Genomic DNA, 17,394 nt, shown 5'->3' with positions numbered 1-17,394 from the left:
AAATCAAAATCATTTTATGGTGAAATGGTTCATCTGAATAGGCTGAGTTGTCTTTTATAACATCAGTTTGTATTTTCGGTAATAAGATGCTGGATGTAGAGCTTAAACAATATTGTTTAATGTGAACAGTAGCAGGTATATACAAAGAAGTAGAATCAGAGGATGAACTGATTATGCCGCTTGAGCCTGAGCCTCAATTCTCTTCTTCCTCAGCTGGAGCCTCCTCTCCCTCTCGTACTCTTTCATACGCATCACATAGCTGCAGGCAGAAACACACAAGCATCAGGGTGAAGTTTATTGATGAAATCTGGGGTTTTGTGTTGCTTTGATACTCGAAGAAGAAAACTAGTTGCTCTACTCAGCCCAAATAGTAAAAAGAGAAATTAAAAATGCATGCCATGAAAGAGTTCGGCTCTTAGGAGGTTAAAGGAAAGCTAAATGGACCTTGTGTTTTTTAGACTCCGCATGACCAGATTGTTTTCATAGACTTCATAAGTATTTTAGATATGAATCATGTGTGGCTAAGATTTATTTACATCTGACAGTAATACATGCTTCCTCAATATCAATAGTTTTAAAAAAGTGAATCTACCATATATAAAGATCTACTCATAGGAGCAGACCTCAGTTTTCACTTTATATATATGGGTTTTTTTTAAGTTTTATTTTTAAGTTTGATTATTATTTATCGTTTTAAATTGCAGCACTAACAACAATGTCTATACAACTGTAAGCACTTACTCCTGGTGCTCGCAGTAGTCCCAGTCGTGTCTCTCATGCTTGCAGGCTAAGAAGTTGGGCCAGTTGTCCCTCTTGCACTTCATGAGTTTCAGGAGGTAATGGGCACAGTAGTCCCTCTGCTCCACAGGCAACTGGGCCAAGTTCATCTGCTCCTGTGTCGCAATCATCTCTGACAAAGGGACACAAATTTTGAATTATTACCAAGTAAAACACCCTGATGTGCTAAATAGAATATGATATAGAAGCTTGCAATAAAAAGTAATTGGTCTGACCTTATTCTTAGTCACAATTATGGATAAACACAATATGGCTAAACTAATATCACCAAACATTTTCATGTCTTGATTGAAGATACTGAGAAAGCAGTAAAAGTTAATCACAAAAGTAGTTGCTTCTGACACTTTTCAAACCATTGCTTGCACAAAATGGTTTGATTTTATCAAAGTTTCTGGGGTGATTTAACTTTACAGCCCTTTCAATATCACACAAAAACGTGCCAGCTGGGTCGAGGTCAGAACTGTTTCAAACAGGAAATTCATTCTTATTCTCTACCCTTTCCCCTCACCCCCCATGTGGCGATTGGAGACAGAAGTTCTTCCAAGGACCTGGTTCTACTGGAAGTCTCTTCCTAGTAAAAATGAGTTATTTTTCCCACCGTCGCTAAGTGTTTGCCAAAAGTGGCCTGCTGGATAATTGGGGTTCTCTGTACAGATTCTTTACACTGCATTAAAACGTTCTTTAAAATGATTGTTGTTGCTATATGAATATGTACCTCTGCTAAATATAGTATCCTGGGAAAAATCATTTTTTTGCGACCAAGGATCTCTCTGTGTATTTTAGATAGCTTTGCCTCATCTCCCCAAAGTAGTATTGAGGAGCTTCCTAGAGGACTTCTGCCACTTTTATTACAGTGGATACATAAATATAGGTTAAGCAAGTCAGAGGTAGGCATTTTGAAGTTGCTTTTGTGACGCCCATTCATCATGAGAATCGAGAATTTCCTCCATTTCTAGACAGGATGTCTAATTGTAGTTTGATGAACACTCAGGTCTTATGTAAACTGTTGCGAAAGAGAATGCTCAAACTAAACTCTTGAGAAGAGTAAACTTTGTCAGTATAGACTTTGTTTGTATACTTTTGTACATCTGACTCCAAGTATCTTGGCACAGAGGTCCATAGAAAGTTTCTAGCCTAATCTGAACTGTGAGTGATTAAACCAGTTGTGCAATGCAACCATGAAAATACAACTTTCTTGTGACAGAAACGGAGATAAGAATCCCCTTCATGAGTAATCTGTGCCGAAATCCTGGTACAGCTCATGACAAACTAACAAAACCAGTTAGCTGGTAAGCTAACCAACACATTACCGCAAAGCTAACGTAAGCTAACACTTGACAGGCCAAACTAGCTGCTAATAAATCAATTCCAGTCTCAATTAATAAAAAAAATAAATAAATAATGCAGCTGTAAAAGACGCCGAGCTGCTAGCTGCAGACCAACCTCTCTCCTTCCTTTCTGCAAAGCCGAACTGCGGGTCGAACTCGAATTTCTTCGCCGGGTCGGGTTCGGTGTCCGTCTCGGTGACATATCTTCTGACCAGGTGGGCTCCCATGACACCGAGTAAACGTACACTGTTGAAATCAACAAATTCTGGTCGCTTTTGTTTGGCGCTAACGAAATCTTTACAGAATTATCCTGCTATCAGCCATTCGGTCACCTCCACAAGCCTCCTGCTACCACTTCCGGCTGTCACCGGAAAAAAACAGCCGAGCCAGTCGGGAAACAAGACAAATGAGAAAGGTTCCGCTTGTTACCCCGTCACTGCACTCCAATTCACCTTTCTCGTTGTATTTTTGTAAACTGTTGTTTCTACATATAATTCACTACTACTGATGAGTTTCTCATTTGAATCTCACAACTCATCAAAACAGTTTGTGCTTTTGTCAATCAGAACTGCAGAGTTGTCACTTACCTAAATGCTGTCCAGCATTGCACTGGTGCCTTCAATGAAATCTTTTTGTTTTGTTTTTTAGATATGGATTTCTCTTCGCTTTGGAGACGGTGGCAATGACAATAAGATAAGACGCAGAGCTAAAGATGTTAGATTGTCACTGGGAGTGACCAGGAGGGATAGCTCAGCTTTAGAGACAAAGCTGAAATTGTTTGGACATGTGGAGTTCAGGGTTAGTCTACATTGAACAAAGGATGTTGAAGATGGAGCTGGCAGGCAGAAAAGAAAAGGGGAAGACGCCAGAATTTTTTTCATAGATGTAGTCAAGGAGGAAAACGTTGCATCGAGAAAAACAGAGTCAACTTTTTGGGACTTCCTTTCATGGATAGCTGAGCATACATTAAGACAAAGTTAATTTTTCCAGAGCTGAAACCTCATCAACTAGCTTATATTTTCATTATTATTAATGATTAATATAAGTAATATTATTAATGTTTAAACTCTAATTAATTCATTATTATTTTTATGGTCATGTTAGTTAACTAAATAGCTTTGAGTGATGGTGTATGAAACAAAGACCCTGAAAATGTATCTAAATTGGGGCTTTTCCTGGCTAAGAATGGGGCTCTGGAAGTGACTATGTACTACAGTCACTCTGTATGCAGTAAAGATTTGTTTTTGCAGATCATTTTCCCGGGCTTTCTGATCATTTGATAAATAAATTAACAACAACTGTACAAATGAACCAGTGTTGATGTGAAGCAACAGTGCTTGTGTGTTTGCACACATGTTTTGTTTTTACTTAAGAGCACAAGAAAATTCCTTCGGGCAAGTAAAATTTATGTAAACTGTTAAGGTTCAAAATATTGGGGATGGACACCAGAGGAAAAACCCACAATAACAACACTGGTCCGGTCGGGTTGAGTCAAACGATGATTTAATGATCACACACGTGTAGGGATGGGTATCGAAAACCGGTTCTTGTTGAGAACCGGTTCCCACTGTTTCAATTCCTTGGAATCGTTTGCCATTTTTGCAAACGATTCCCTTATCGATTCCAGTCGCCCCGAATGACGTAACCACGTTGCGGAGCGTCATTTACCTGGCAGGAAACATGGCGCCTAAGCGGCTCAAACGCTCAAAAGTTTGATTATACTTTATGAGAACCGATGACAACAGGGCAACTTGCAAAGTAGATATTTCATTTAAGGGAGGAAACACTACGAATATGCAAAAGCATTTGCTCACAAAACACGCGACGACACGCGTTTTTAATTCCGCTCCGGACTCGTGACTCTCAACCCAGCAGCAGCGCTAACGTTTGCACGTCCTCTCCCGTTAATGCGGCAGGTAAATAATCAACTAACAGTGCATATTATGTTAGCGCAATCTGCCTTATTACAAGACCTGCCATTACTGTACATGTAGGTGACCATGATGAGAGAGACAGACAGAGTCTGGCTGGCGCTCGCTGGCAGTTCTCGCTGCAGTCTACCGGTAGCGTCTCCTTTCAGGCCAGGATAGACTAATGTCACCGAGCAGTGTCTAAGTTTGTGGTCAAAGGCTTGCACCCATTTGCCACAGCAGATGCCCCCGATTTTTGGTAAGTGAATGTGTTTAATTGTAGGCAGGGACATTACTGGATATTCTTGTGTAATTGCCACAGAACAATTTATGTTATACTTTGTTATTGCTACAGAAGAATGTTGCAGCTTTAAGGCAGGGATGACTCCTGGAGTTGCTTTCTCACTGCATATGCTTTATTTCACAATCAGATCGATTTGATAACAAAAACATACAGCAGCTCCTCTCCTACTCCTAGCCCTTCGCTGCGGTGGAAAAAAGAACGACTTCAATCCCCTTCAAGGAACATACGTACAGAATAGTTTTCCTGATACACCAATGGGGCGTTCAATGCCATCTTGTAAATATGATTACTCTGGCAGAGTAACAGTTCAAATGAAAAATACACCAGAACAAACAAGCAAACAAAAAAAGAAGTGTGGGGTACCTTTGAACCAATGAACAAAGTATAACAATTTATACTTTTTAACATAACCCGACCCCGTCAATATGTGATATGTCTCACAAGAATATTTATTTTATTATTTTACATTTACAATTTTTTTTTCCTGGGGACCCTGTGACACCCCATTGAAGAGCCGTAGGCTGGATCTCTCAAGATCTCACTGTTGGGTTTGTAAGGCCATGTTACTCCTAAATTTCTATCTTGTTCAAAGAGAAGATATAAAACAAAGCTCTGAGCTAATCGACCTTAGTGTTCTCCTTTTTAAAAAAAAAAAAAGAATCGATAAAGAATCGAATCGTTAAACAGAATCGAAAATGGAATCGGAATCGTTAAAATCTTATCAATACCCATCCCTACACGTGGGAGATGGACACTGTATGCAGACAGTCTCAGATCTCATCTCAAAAAACACATCACCATAGTTTTATGAAATCAGGGTATTAGAACGCCCCCTCCTGCGTAGTGACAGGTGTAATACAATCAATGTTGACAATTTTATTTAACACAAAGAATAACATTGTCTCCTTCCCGAGGGCAGACGCTGACTGCCCCCGTCTCCTGGAACCGTCTGTACCCTGCTAAGACACAACATGGCAGCTACAAGGACTCTTTCATTTGTTAAGACCATCAGTGTGTATTGCTCTAAATCAAGTATATAATATTAAATGAATATTGCTGGATCAGCTACTTCTACTTAAAACATATTAAAACATGACTAAGCACAAAATCACCAAGAATAACATCTTATAAGTGCTGTGTAAGCGCGTGCGGCCTTCCAAGCTCAAAGCCTTTGCCCTCCATAGATCAGTCAGACTCGCGCTGGCTGTAGCTTTTAACCTTTAATTAACTTGAGCACAACTCTAAAATAAGCAACAAACTGCAAGGTGTATGGAATGATCAGGGTTACATCTGCAATGGAAAATCATGTTATTATTCTGGTACCTGCAAGGAAAGATCAAACTAAAGTTATCACCATCACTGTAATGCAAAGAATAATGTAAGGTCAAAAACTTCAATTTATGCTTAATGCAAAGCTGGTTATATACTTCTAATGAACTAATAATGCCATATTAAAATATTAAATGATAATGAGAAAAACATCCCCTCCTTATTTTACAAAACCCACATTTCAACTTATTCATTTTATTATTTAAAGAAAAATGCAAGTCATTTAAATTGTAACATGGCAAAATCACTTGTGCGAAAAAGCTCTTGTATGATAGTATTTGGTACACAGTACAAATCACGTTCCCAGTGAGCGTGAAAGGAATTTAAAATAAGCCTGTATTTAGCTTGTAGCTTGATCCAAGACCTTCTGCTGGCTGAGTCAAGCTTTGTTATATAGAGACTCACTGCTGCTAACGCTACTCATAAAATACAAATTTTCAAGAAGAAGAAGTTTTTATTCATTTCTTAACTGTTAAACAGAAAAGTGCAAACTGATCACAGTGACAACCAAAGCATGTTGTTAGGGTAACAAGATTTTAGACTTGTTTTATAAATTGACTGCGTGGGGACAGTAAAACAAATATTATTCTGCTGATCTGGAGCATTCAGGTGACACCAGTCACCCAAAAAAATTCACCCCAAGGTCAGACCGTGCAATGCTCAGACAAACTATAAAATCCTAAGAGCTACATCTCTGACTCTACAGTGACCTCAGCTATTATGTTAAATGTTAATGTTTATGAGTTGCATCCAAACAATCAATAAGACTTCTAGAACAATATCCTTAGACAGATTTTACAGGAGATATTTAGCCATACTGCACAAACACAGTAAATCAAATACAAATACATCATATCAACTGACAGACACAGTGGTGGAGGGGTCATGATTTGGGTTTGTTTTATAGACACAGGACCTGGACACCTAATTTAGTCACCCATCAAGTTTGCTGTGTATCAAAGTATTCAAAAGTAAGGCCCTCTGTGCACAGCTGAAACAATGTTGTAAAGAGGAGTGGGCCAAAATTCCCAGTGATGTGAGAGACTGATAAAGTCATATAGAAAATGATTTATTATTCACCCTCTTGTTTTATGATTTTATTAAAATTTAGAAAAAGTTTTTCTTTCTTTTTTTCTTTTCTTTTTTTTTTGTTTAAAATTTTTTACTTCCTTTAATCATCTGTCTCATTCCTCCAGAGAAGCAGTACACAGTAGCTGACTGCAGTTTTTGTCACTGGTAGAGATCATCGTCGCCTTCATCTCTGTACAGACTCGGCCTCCCAGATCCAGAACCTTGACTTCCAGACTGGGAACCAGTAGCAGAAGGAAACCTGGGTGGGGAGAAAAGAGTTTCAAGTACAACTAAAACAAGACTGGCTTGTCCACAACTACACGTTTGATAAGCATGTGCACCTGAAGTTTCCAAAACCTCGGCTCTGTTGCAGAGTTTGAGCAAACATCTCATATTTGCGTATGTCATTGTCACTAACAGAGCGACGGGCAAATCGCATCGCCTCTTCAAAGTGGTCCTTCCTGATCTCTGGGACTGGATCAAAGTCCTCATCCTGCAGTCAGAAAAAAAGAAAACAGATAAGGATTTCATGCAAAAATAATACACTGTGTGTGTGCGTGTGTGTGTGTGTTCCCAGTCCAAAGGCTGAAAGTTACAAAACACACAGCCGCCCTTTAGGGAACGTTTTATCTCCCACAGTCTCTGTCTGTACCATGCACACACAGCCTGGTACAACTTTGAGATGTGATTTGTAGAGATAATAAAAGAAAGCCAGAGAAGCCCAATTAGCATTTTCTTCTATAATACATTATATTTTGGTGTAAACAAGCTTGAGCAGCTGACCATAGGGACGCCTGGTCTGTTCTGCCTCTGACGCTCAGCCTTGATCTCGGCCTCTATTGCCTCACGGATGGCCAGCTTACAGGCCCGCTGACAGATCTCTGTCAGATCAGCTCCAGAAAATCCATCTGTGATGCCAGAAAGGTATTCAAGATCCACATCCTGAAGACAAGAGGAAGAGTAAACGACAGAAACTAAGACACTGTAAAAAATAACTTCTGTTTCTGTACACTCCCACAGTGGGTTTTAAATCAAACAGTGAAGATGTGATTGAAGTCAAGGGATTCAACAAAAGTTGAAGCTGTTTAGGAATTTCAGTCATTTTTATCCACAGTCTGCTCATTTTCAGAGGCTCAAATTCATTTGACAAACTAACATAATTGTAAATACAGGGATTTTTCAGAATAATGAGGAAAAATTCCAAACGCTTGCACCAATGGGAATCAAATGCTGTGTTTCCTCTCTAGAGAGGCTGTGACAGGCCTTTACTGAAGCCACATTCAGTTGCTATTTTTGTGCCTTTAGTTTTGTCTTCAGTAACTGAAAAGCGTGTTTTCAGGTTCACAGCATTTAGTTGAATCTGAGGAGACACTTGAGATTTCATCCTGGTTTGATCAGCAGTCACATCATCTATAAACACTACAGTCGCAGTTGTGCTGGCAGCCGTACATGCCGATGCCATGATGGTGTCTCCACCATGTTTTACAGATGACGTGTTACGCTTTGGATTAGGAGCTGTTTCTTTCCTTCTCTACACATCATTTTGGTACAACTCAAGCTTGGCTTTACCTGTCACAAGATATTTTTTTCCAGAAGTGGATTTTATATGTCTTGTGGCAAAATCTAATCCGACCTTATTCTGGATTGTAATACGTGGTTTGTACCTGGTTGTAAACTCACTTGATTTCCATTCATGAAGGCATCTCTTGATTGCAGACTTGCAATAATATGCTTACCTCTTCTAAAGTATTCTTGATTTGGCTAGATGTTGTGAAATTGTTTTTCCTCTCTCCAAAAGTTGATTCTGTTCGTCTGGACGTAGCGTTTTGTGGGAGACTCACACAAAAATTTACTTTCCTGGATGATTGAGAATGCATCAAGATGTTTTTCCTCTCAAACAAGGAAATCATTCTGATCATCCACTTTATTTGTCTTCTCTGGTTTTTCAGGGAATTTGTTGTTGACCAGCACATTCAATTTTTTGAAAAATGCTTCAGATGGTTGGTTTAGCTGCTCCTAATCTTTGGTTTATTTTGTTTTTCAGTCTGATTATAGCTGCCCTCACTTGCCTCAATGTCTCATTATGTATCTCATATTGATGGCTCTAGTGAACAAATTGCAGCGTCACCACTTGGAATCACCTACAGGTCTTTTATCTGGTTAATTTGTCATGGAATACTCAGGGAGCAGGACTCATCTGGCCACATAACTGCTTCTGAATTAATTGTCCAATTACTTTTTAGCCTGCAGTAAAGGCCTGGCAAAGCGTATCAGGGGAAAAAACACATCATTAGGCGAGGTCCGTGGACTTTAGACTTAAGGCAGTCATTGAAAGCAACGCATTTTCATCCAAGTATTAATAGCAGTTCCTATATTTAAAATTATTTTAGTTTGTCTGATTACTTTTGAGCCTCTGAAAATGGGGGTCTATGCATAAAAACCACTGCAGTTTTGAAACTGTTAATGCAATCTGTTGGTTAAACACCCTAAATTAAAGCTGAAAGTCTGCGCTTCAATCACACCTCGATTGAGTTTAATATCCACTGTGGTGGTGTACATGGGTAAAATTAAAAAAAATGTGTAATTTTACAAAACTTATGAATCTAACTGTATAGAGCAATTGGTTTTTGTATGTGTGTATCACCAACTCTTGCAACAGGAGATTTGCGTAGATTGGCTTTAAGAATTGCTGTGCGAGATGGCTTATCAGGCAACGGGATGTAGATGAGCTGATCCAGACGACCTGGCCGCAGAATGGCTGGGTCTATGATGTCTGGCCTGGGATGATGAGAGGAAGGATGAAAGTGAGAAGAAAAGTCCGTAAAGAGTTTCATTTATTAACATCTGTACGATACAGACACGCAAAAATGTGTGCACCTGTTTGTGGCACCGATGATGAAGACGTTCTTTTTGTCCGACATGCCGTCCATCTCTGTGAGTATCTGGTTGATGACTCTGTCAGCTGCACCACCTGCATCACCTGCACCGCCTCCTCTAGATTTGGCGATGGAGTCCAGCTCATCAAAAAACAAGATGCAGGGGGCTGCCTGTCTGGCCTGGAGGCAGAAGGAAAAGGTCAAGAGGTCAAGAAAGGTTAAAGTGTAAAGCCAGAACTACAGATTTGATAGAGTACTTTAGTCTGTATTGAGCTCACACTTTCCTCTCTCCACTCTTACCTTATCAAACACATCCCTAACATTTGCCTCTGATTCTCCAAACCACATGGTGAGCATCTCAGGTCCTTTGATTGAGACAAAGTTAGCTTGGCATTCATTGGCGATGGCCTTAGCCAGTAGGGTTTTCCCGCAGCCTGGAGGGCCGTAAAACAAAACTCCACGAGATGGGGTCATTCCAAACTTCAGGAATTTGTCAGGATACTCAACAGGGTACTATGGTGAAGCAAGATGAAGATTCACAGATTATGGATTGAGCTTGTGTTTGTAGTATTGTGGCAAAATTAATGCATGAGTGTTTCTTCCACCTGAACAAGCTCTTGGAGTTCTCGCTTGACCTCGTCCAGTCCGCCGATGTCCTCCCAGTTGACCTGAGGCACCTCTGCAACCGTCTCTCTCAGAGCTGATGGGTTGCTCTGACTTAAAGCCCACTAAAGTGAGGCGATGTTTGGTAAAGAGATGCATATCTATTCATTTATTAATTCCTCAAGAAATATTGATATGCATCTCACATTCATGTTATATGTTGTTCTTTCACTCAATTCTTATAGTTCTACCAACACAAAGAGCTAAATTCATGTGCATTCATGTCTTTTGTACCTGGAAGTCATCCATAGTGACAGCCATTGAGTTGAGCAGGTCAGCGTCGATGGTCTCATCCTCCAGATCTATGAGGGTCATTTTCTTCCGGATGGCTTGCAGAGCAGCTTCTGAGCACAAAGCAGCCAGGTCAGCACCCACATGGCCATGGGTCTCTGTGGCAATCTGGAGTATTTTAAATAAATCACATTAATATTAACATACTAAGTATCAATCAAGCAAATAATATTTATTCATATAATTTTTTTACTGACAAGAATCAAAAAGGGATTTATAGAAGAAGAAAATAGCACATAAAAGTATTAAATCAGTTAAAAGGAAAACAAAATTTAAGGTTCAGAAGTTTAAGTATTTGGTGAGTTTGCTTATATCACCCTAACGTTCAACTATATTAAATTTAACTGACCCTATATTGATAAAAAAAATAATAATAATAATGATAATTTAAAAGAAATAATTTGAATAAATATCATTAGTTTGTTGCATAGATTCCTATATCGCCCCTTCTCAGAGAAGGTTATGTTTACAATTGATATTATAATGCATACGGTCTAATAAAAATTGCAACACTTACAGCAACAAAAGGAGGCATTGTCAAAATGTTTGATTTCATATTTAATTACAAATTCCATTTAAAATTTCAGTTTTATTTCAGTAAAAACTGTTATAAGGAATCATCAGAGTCTTCACATTTATGGGGAATACTCTAATTAAATGATACTCTCTTGCCATAAGTTCAAGCTGTATTACAAGAATATCAAAAAGACCTACAACACCTAAGGATCCTTAATCATCTGCCAGGGCAGGAGGGCCAAGGTGGATCCTTGGTAGAGAAATGCATGTTTTCATCCTGATTAGTTTATTTATAATTGCAAAATAGGACACTGGCCTTGGTACAGGATGTGCTTCTTGTTGCTCTACTTGCAAAAAATGCTCACCTTAACATTCTAGTGGTAATTTTTAGACTTGTTACCAGTACAGTGCTATAAGATATAAATTTTGTTATCAGATCAGCTACTTTCAGCTGTTCCCTTAGTCAGGAGGCTTCATCACGGCAGAGAGCTCCACATATGTAATTTAGCAGATTTTTACACCCTTCAGGGATATTTCATCTGATTGGTAACTGTGTGTAAACTACTACACTATGAAGCCACTAGCTTTGGTATAATGTTCACAAACTCCACAATTTAAAAAGTTGTTGGCTTTTTTTGCTTGAGCCTTTAAGGTGATTGATGAAAAAATAGCAGATTTATTTATTATTATTTAACTCACCATTTCAGTTTTAATTTTATATTAAAGCATTCATTCATTTTCCACTGGCTCACCCTCTCCAGATCGACATCTTGAGCCAGTTTCATGTTTTTGGTGTGGATCTGCAGGATCTCCAATCTACCAGTCGAATCTGGGATTCCAATATCAATCTCACGGTCAAACCTGCCTGGAAAGAAATTGCAATATTTGTAAATGTGTGTGTGTGTGCGTGCGTGCGTGCGTGCGTGCGTGCGTGCGTGTGGTTCTCCTAACCAAAGCGTCTCAGAGCCGGGTCCACACTGTTCGGTCGGTTTGTTGCAGCCATGACAATCACATGAGCTCTTTGCTTCAAGCCATCCATCAGGGTCAGGAGCTGGGACACTATACGCCTCTCCACCTCGCCATGAGTCTGTACATACACATAGACTCACACGTGGTCAAAAACATTTAACTGTTATTTACATGGACACAGGAGAACAACGGGGGGTTAGGTCACTCCCGTCTTAAATCAGCACATTTTTAGAACATTTTCTGCTTGACCAACTCGGATTTGCCTAAAATTGTAATGGTCCAAAAAAGGTCCACTGACCCACCTTCAGGCCCTTTCCACGCCCATTGAAACTAACTAATTTTTCTTTGCAATGTGAAGAGTTTTTATTAGTTTGTGCTGAAACATGAGACTAGACTTTTTTCATATTTTAACTAGCCAGTATTCAGAAATCCAAACAGTGCTTTAGATTTCAATGTGCAAAAAAATGCCTGAAAGTTGGTCAACAGACCATTTATACACACACACACACACACACACACACACACACACACACACACACACACACACACACACACACACATATATATAAACACACATACAGGTCCATGCTGATTTGTGATGGAATGATAGTAAAGACTTGCTGAAAGCCAGTTTTCTGCAGACACTGATCTGACCAAGCAGAAACAGGTTTCTTGAATTGTCCCCTCATGTTTACCTTCTCTCTCTTGGGAGCAATGGCATCCAGCTCATCGATGAAGATGATGGCAGGGGCGTTATTCTCTGCCTCCTCAAATGCTTTTCTTAGGTTGCTTTCTGACTCTCCGGCCAGCTTACTCATGATCTCGGGACCTGGTCACAGAATGATACTTTACAAACATCTCCTGCACAGGACTAAGAATAAGAGAACCACTATTTACCACTATAACCTCCATCAGGTTCTTGTTATTCAGCTGACTACATTTTAAAAGTTTTTCTTGAAAGGTCACTAGTATTCTTTGTTGCAGTTATTGGTGTGTTGTTAGTTTGTTGCAGATCTTGCACTTTATGTTGTATTTAATGGATTTTCAATATATGACCGCTACCTTGGCAAGAGATGTGATCTCAGTGGAACTTCCAGGTTGAATAAAGGTAAATAAATAAATAAATTCCCCTCTTAATTTTTCTCTCTGTTTATTTTTTTAAAACGTTTGTTGTTTTTCCTTTTTCTATTTACTGTGCATTTCTGTTTTACCTTTCAAAGAGGGTTCAATCCATCTCTTGGTTAACTGACACAAGACACTCAACAGAAAACGAACTGGAGCACAGTTTTTACAAAAGTAAAGAATTGCAAAACCATATTAACTCAAAGTTTTAATTAATTTATTACTAGTATTTTTTGTTTGTTTGCTGCATTTATTTGCATAATATTCTGCTTTGCAGAGAGTCATTTATTTCCTTCTGTGCTTTAGATTTTCAGGCCTCAGTAGACAAAAGTCTCACCATTGATGAGGAAAAAGAAGGCACCAGTTTCATTTGCTACAGCTCGGGCCACCAGGGTCTTTCCTGTTCCTGCAGGGCCGTACAGCAGGATACCTCTGGGGGGCTGAGAGAGAAGGGAAGAACATACCAAGTAATGCAAAAAGATGCCATGTTAAAATGGAAACAATCACTATTATTGGTGGCTGGGATGATAATTTGTTTTTGAACTGCATGTGTGTGTGTGCATGATACCTTAACTCCGATAGCCTTAAACAGTCCTGGGTGTCTAAGAGGAAGCTCCACCATTTCTTTGATCTGGGCCAGCTGCTTCCGACAACCTCCAATGTCATCGTAGCCAATGTCATTGAGACTCTCCTCTTCATCCTGTCATGCACCAGAAAGCCAGACAGTTTATTACTGTATGTACTGATTAAAAGATGAGGCGATGAGATTTCTTTGGGTATATCTTTGCATCGTCAAAGGTCCCTTTAAGCCATTTTTATAAATTTGATAGTATCCTGAAACAAGAAAGTCATTTGTCCTGAGTCAGACGTTCGGTTCTACAAAAGAGACTTCTTTTTACTGGAACAGGAAGAAATCGGATGGGATGAAAGAAGAATGAATGTCACACTAAAAAAAACTGCAGAAACCTAAATAAACCCCATGTAGTCACAATCTTCATCTAATGTTTAATCTAAAAAGTATTTGGAGATTGTTAGTTCAAAATACCTAAAACTGGGGTCAATACAAGCAAACAGAGAGATTCATGGAGTTGCTCTGTAATATAATTTAATATAGATGTGAGAGAAGTGAGTCGTAGCTGGAAATAAGTGAAAGTATATGTCTATTTTTGATGCAACAAATGAAGCAACAGTTTATACAATGAACTAACAAAAAATTAACAAATCTGTGAGAAGAATATTTACTAGTTTAATTTTAAATGAGCCAAAATGCAGTCTGATTAATGTTATTTATTTATTGTACAACAACACATTGCCAATATGATACATGCAATTTGCAGTTTCATAAAGGACTTTACAGTATAAGCTCTACAATCTGGAACAAACTGGTGCAATACTTCTTGCAGTAATTCTCCAGATAGGAGAATTTTGATATAAAAGGGTTTTCTTACAGTTCTTTAAATGTTAACACACACTAACATCACACAAAGCAGACTCTTTAATCTCTCACAGACCTCTCTCTTAATTGGCTCTCCCTCACAGTAGATGACTGTGTCAGGGGCAACGATGCAGTGAGGGCTGGGGTCCGTCTCCACCACCTTGAACTCCACAGCTCGCATGCTTCCCCTCACCAAGAAGATGTCACCTAACAATGAAAAGGAGAAGCCACGACATTCACAGCAGCTTCTTGTGCTCTTTGAGTTTCTGTTTTATGTTATAATGTGACCTCAGCTGATTTTATTGCGCTATAACTAGCAGCTGAGGTGTTGCTGTACCTTTGTGCACAGGCCGGTAAGCCTCCAGAAAGTACGGTTTGAGGAAAACATCAAAGAGGTTCCCTGATAGGCCTTCAATGGTGTCATCTATGGGGAGCACGTGGATCTTTTTCCCATACTTGATATCAGGACAGGCATGGATACTGTAATGACATGCACATCAGCAGACACCTGTGGATTATGGTAAATTCATAGCTCCACACTACACTCAAAGCCACAGGCATGAGGTCCACTGCACCTGATGACGTCACCAAGCCGGACACGCAGGTTGTTGCGCGTCACACGGTTCATCCGAATTCGTTCATCTCCACAGGTGTCATCCGTCAGGACGATGCACACTGTTTGCCGTCGTTTCCGCCCTCTCAGCACCACGGTGTCTCCTCGGAAAAGCTGGAGCTCCTCTGTCTTTCGCTAATGCAAACACACACACTCACACACATAAGCCTAACAGTCTAACAAGAAGACAAACAGGACTCTGTGTGGCTATATTTACACCTTACACACACCTGTGATAGGCTGACAATGCTGCTGTCTTCACTGACAGCCTCATCTACAATGAGCCTGTTTGGTCTATGCTTCTGCTTCAGGATGGCAGTGGAGTAATCTTCTCCCTTTGGGCTTCCAAACAAGAGACGCATTATGGCACTCTCACATGTACGTGAAGCTCTAATTTCCTCATGTGACTCTGTGCTGTATTTAGAATCTGTGTGGCTCTGCACATAGCAACTATTTGATTTCATAAACATGAAAATATTATTTGATTATCAATAATTAACTGTACAGGAGTTTTAACATTTTTATGATCTTGAACAGCTGCACTGTGATTTCTCATTATTCAAAGTTTCATGACACAAAAATCCATATTGGATAAAATGTCTTTACTCCTTAAAATATTTTACTGCATATTGAAACATGCATGACTAAGCACACACACACACACACACACACACACGCATGCATACACAAAGTTACTGTGTGCATACGCAGCTGTTTCACTCACTCTGCTCCTCCTGAGCCTGGCATGACTGCTCCTCTTTGTCCTGTCACACTTTAGATTTCCTTCAATTTTTCACCCTCAGAGTTCACTCCCTCACTGTCTTCTGTAGGTGTTTGCCCTCGTAGATTCAAAAGTTGATCTTGTGTAGTTCTAATCAGCACCGAAGAGCTCAGATTTCCCTCTGATCTGACCAGCGCTGTTCAGGTTTTAGTCTTTCTGAAGCTCTGATATTTTCCCAGCAGTCAGAGTCCTTTTTCTTTTCCTCTGTTTTCTTAAAGCAGCATGTTTACAGGAGGTGCTGCCTGCCTGTTTATCAGCGGAGGTATAAATATGTCCATCTACTTCTCTGTCTTATTATAACCCCAACATGGGTGGACCCATACACACACTTTCACACACACACTCCCTTGCACACTTACCTTGGAGAGTGTCCCAGAACAGATACAGTGTGATATTTCCTCCTCCTCCTGCTACTAACCAACAAATGCAAGAAGAGCTGAGCGAGCCTCAAATGCTGTGAAATATTTATGGGTCACAATAAGTTCTGCTTTCAAAAGAACTGACATATCGTCCTTTTTATCTCCTGGACGAGTCCTCTCTTTTCTAAAACCATTGTCCTTCGACTCCTTGTCACCGTGACCGAAGTGAACTGCTGTTGTGCTCCGGCTGCTCTCGGCCGTTGGTGTATTTATGTTTAGTACACACATACATAGACACACCCTCTCAAGGACACTCACAAAAACACCACCACAGCTTGCAAACAACTGAGCATTCACTCACTGTGGATTCTTTTTATTTTTTATGTTTTATTACTAAATTGTTTAAACAAATGAAAGGAAACAAGCTACAAGGGCTTAAACATACTGTACATTCCCCCTGTGAGAATCAGGACTCGAGCTGTTCCCTCCAACAGATTTAACGAACAAGAAGGAAATGATGTTAACAACACATCGAACACTTTCTTCTTTCTAATGGTAATAATCTTTCAAACACAGTTATTGGAAAGACAGTGAGAGGTAGAGGAGGTTTAAATGCACAAAGAAACATTGAATCTGATTTACGCATCAGTGTACGTTGAAATGCATTGGATATGCTGAAAAAAAAAAAAAAATAAGACAAAGAAACAAAATTACAGTTTTTTGTATCATAAACATGGAATGCATGCTGTTACAATACAGATGGAAATAAATTATGTGACAACTGGACACATTTGGTCGCCTTTTGTCGTTATCAGTCAATAAAAGCCATTAAAAAATGCTGGTGGCATGAGATCACTTGATTGATCGACTCAACTTTACCCACAACATCTCTCAGTAAATAATGTAATCTTAGTAATTAACAATCAGCCAAATGGGTTTTAATATATATGTGTGTGTGTGTGTGTGTGTTAGTTCAGAGGTGATTTATCGGCTGATTTCAGTTCAATTAGCCAAACTTTACTCTGCAGC

The 17,394-nt window shown here is 39.5% G+C and overlaps 2 protein-coding genes and 2 long non-coding RNA genes across 6 annotated transcripts; 2 read left to right on the top strand and 2 right to left on the bottom strand.

The window, feature by feature from the left end:
- Positions 1 to 96: 96 nt before the first annotated feature.
- ndufb7 (NADH:ubiquinone oxidoreductase subunit B7) lies at positions 97 to 2,499 on the bottom strand. Its single transcript, XM_080879598.1, has 3 exons — positions 2,242 to 2,499; positions 742 to 910; positions 97 to 259 (listed from the first exon to the last, which is right to left on the bottom strand). Exons 1-3 carry the CDS (start codon positions 2,351 to 2,353, stop codon positions 172 to 174), a joined length of 369 nt encoding a protein of 122 aa, XP_080735724.1. The 5' UTR covers positions 2,354 to 2,499; the 3' UTR covers positions 97 to 171.
- Positions 2,500 to 3,789: 1,290 nt separating this feature from the next.
- Positions 3,790 to 7,005, top strand: LOC308395202. Its single transcript, XR_013971347.1, has 3 exons — positions 3,790 to 4,042; positions 4,121 to 4,295; positions 6,866 to 7,005. It is a non-coding gene; the product is annotated as an uncharacterized lncRNA (long non-coding RNA).
- LOC308395197 (transitional endoplasmic reticulum ATPase-like) lies at positions 6,865 to 17,328 on the bottom strand. Of its 3 annotated transcripts, none has more exons than XM_080879945.1 (18): positions 15,950 to 17,328; positions 15,456 to 15,567; positions 15,188 to 15,360; positions 14,950 to 15,092; positions 14,689 to 14,819; positions 13,746 to 13,877; positions 13,515 to 13,617; positions 12,751 to 12,884; positions 12,038 to 12,173; positions 11,839 to 11,951; positions 10,514 to 10,678; positions 10,222 to 10,344; positions 9,917 to 10,129; positions 9,618 to 9,796; positions 9,389 to 9,518; positions 7,524 to 7,682; positions 7,082 to 7,233; positions 6,865 to 6,999 (listed from the first exon to the last, which is right to left on the bottom strand). In XM_080879945.1, the coding sequence occupies exons 1-18, from the start codon at positions 15,970 to 15,972 to the stop codon at positions 6,900 to 6,902; spliced, it is 2,421 nt and encodes an 806-aa protein (XP_080736071.1). In that variant the 5' UTR covers positions 15,973 to 17,328; the 3' UTR covers positions 6,865 to 6,899. The 3 variants fall into 3 exon arrangements, with proteins under 3 accessions (XP_080736071.1, XP_080736072.1, XP_080736073.1); XM_080879946.1 differs by having other exon boundaries at positions 16,366 to 17,328; XM_080879947.1 differs by lacking the exon at positions 15,456 to 15,567 and having other exon boundaries at positions 16,366 to 17,328.
- Positions 12,879 to 13,600, top strand: LOC308395203. The gene is made up of 3 exons (XR_013971348.1): positions 12,879 to 13,163; positions 13,276 to 13,351; positions 13,484 to 13,600. It is a non-coding gene; the product is annotated as an uncharacterized lncRNA (long non-coding RNA).
- Positions 17,329 to 17,394: the final 66 nt, after the last annotated feature.

This window comes from Rhamphochromis sp. 'chilingali', assembly GCF_963969265.1.
Source record: "Rhamphochromis sp. 'chilingali' genome assembly, chromosome: 4".
In the NCBI taxonomy this organism is placed as follows: domain Eukaryota; kingdom Metazoa; phylum Chordata; class Actinopteri; order Cichliformes; family Cichlidae; genus Rhamphochromis; species Rhamphochromis sp. 'chilingali'.
Note: the sequence above shows the minus strand (reverse complement) of the source record. Positions and strands in the feature narration are given on the sequence as shown.

Coding starts and splice junctions, on each gene's coding strand:
- LOC308395197 (XM_080879945.1), bottom strand. CDS start 15,972: ATGCCAGGCTCAGGAGGAGCAGA. Junction 15,361..15,455: donor GCATTGTCAGCCTATCACAG/GTGTGTGTAAGG, acceptor TGTTTGCATTAG/CGAAAGACAGAGGAGCTCCA. Junction 13,878..14,688: donor GAGAGCCAATTAAGAGAGAG/GTCTGTGAGAGA, acceptor GGTGCATGACAG/GATGAAGAGGAGAGTCTCAA.
- ndufb7 (XM_080879598.1), bottom strand. CDS start 2,353: ATGGGAGCCCACCTGGTCAGAAGATATGTCACCGAGACGGACACCGAA. Junction 911..2,241: donor TGCAGAAAGGAAGGAGAGAG/GTTGGTCTGCAG, acceptor TCCCTTTGTCAG/AGATGATTGCGACACAGGAG. Junction 260..741: donor GACTACTGCGAGCACCAGGA/GTAAGTGCTTAC, acceptor TTCTGCCTGCAG/CTATGTGATGCGTATGAAAG.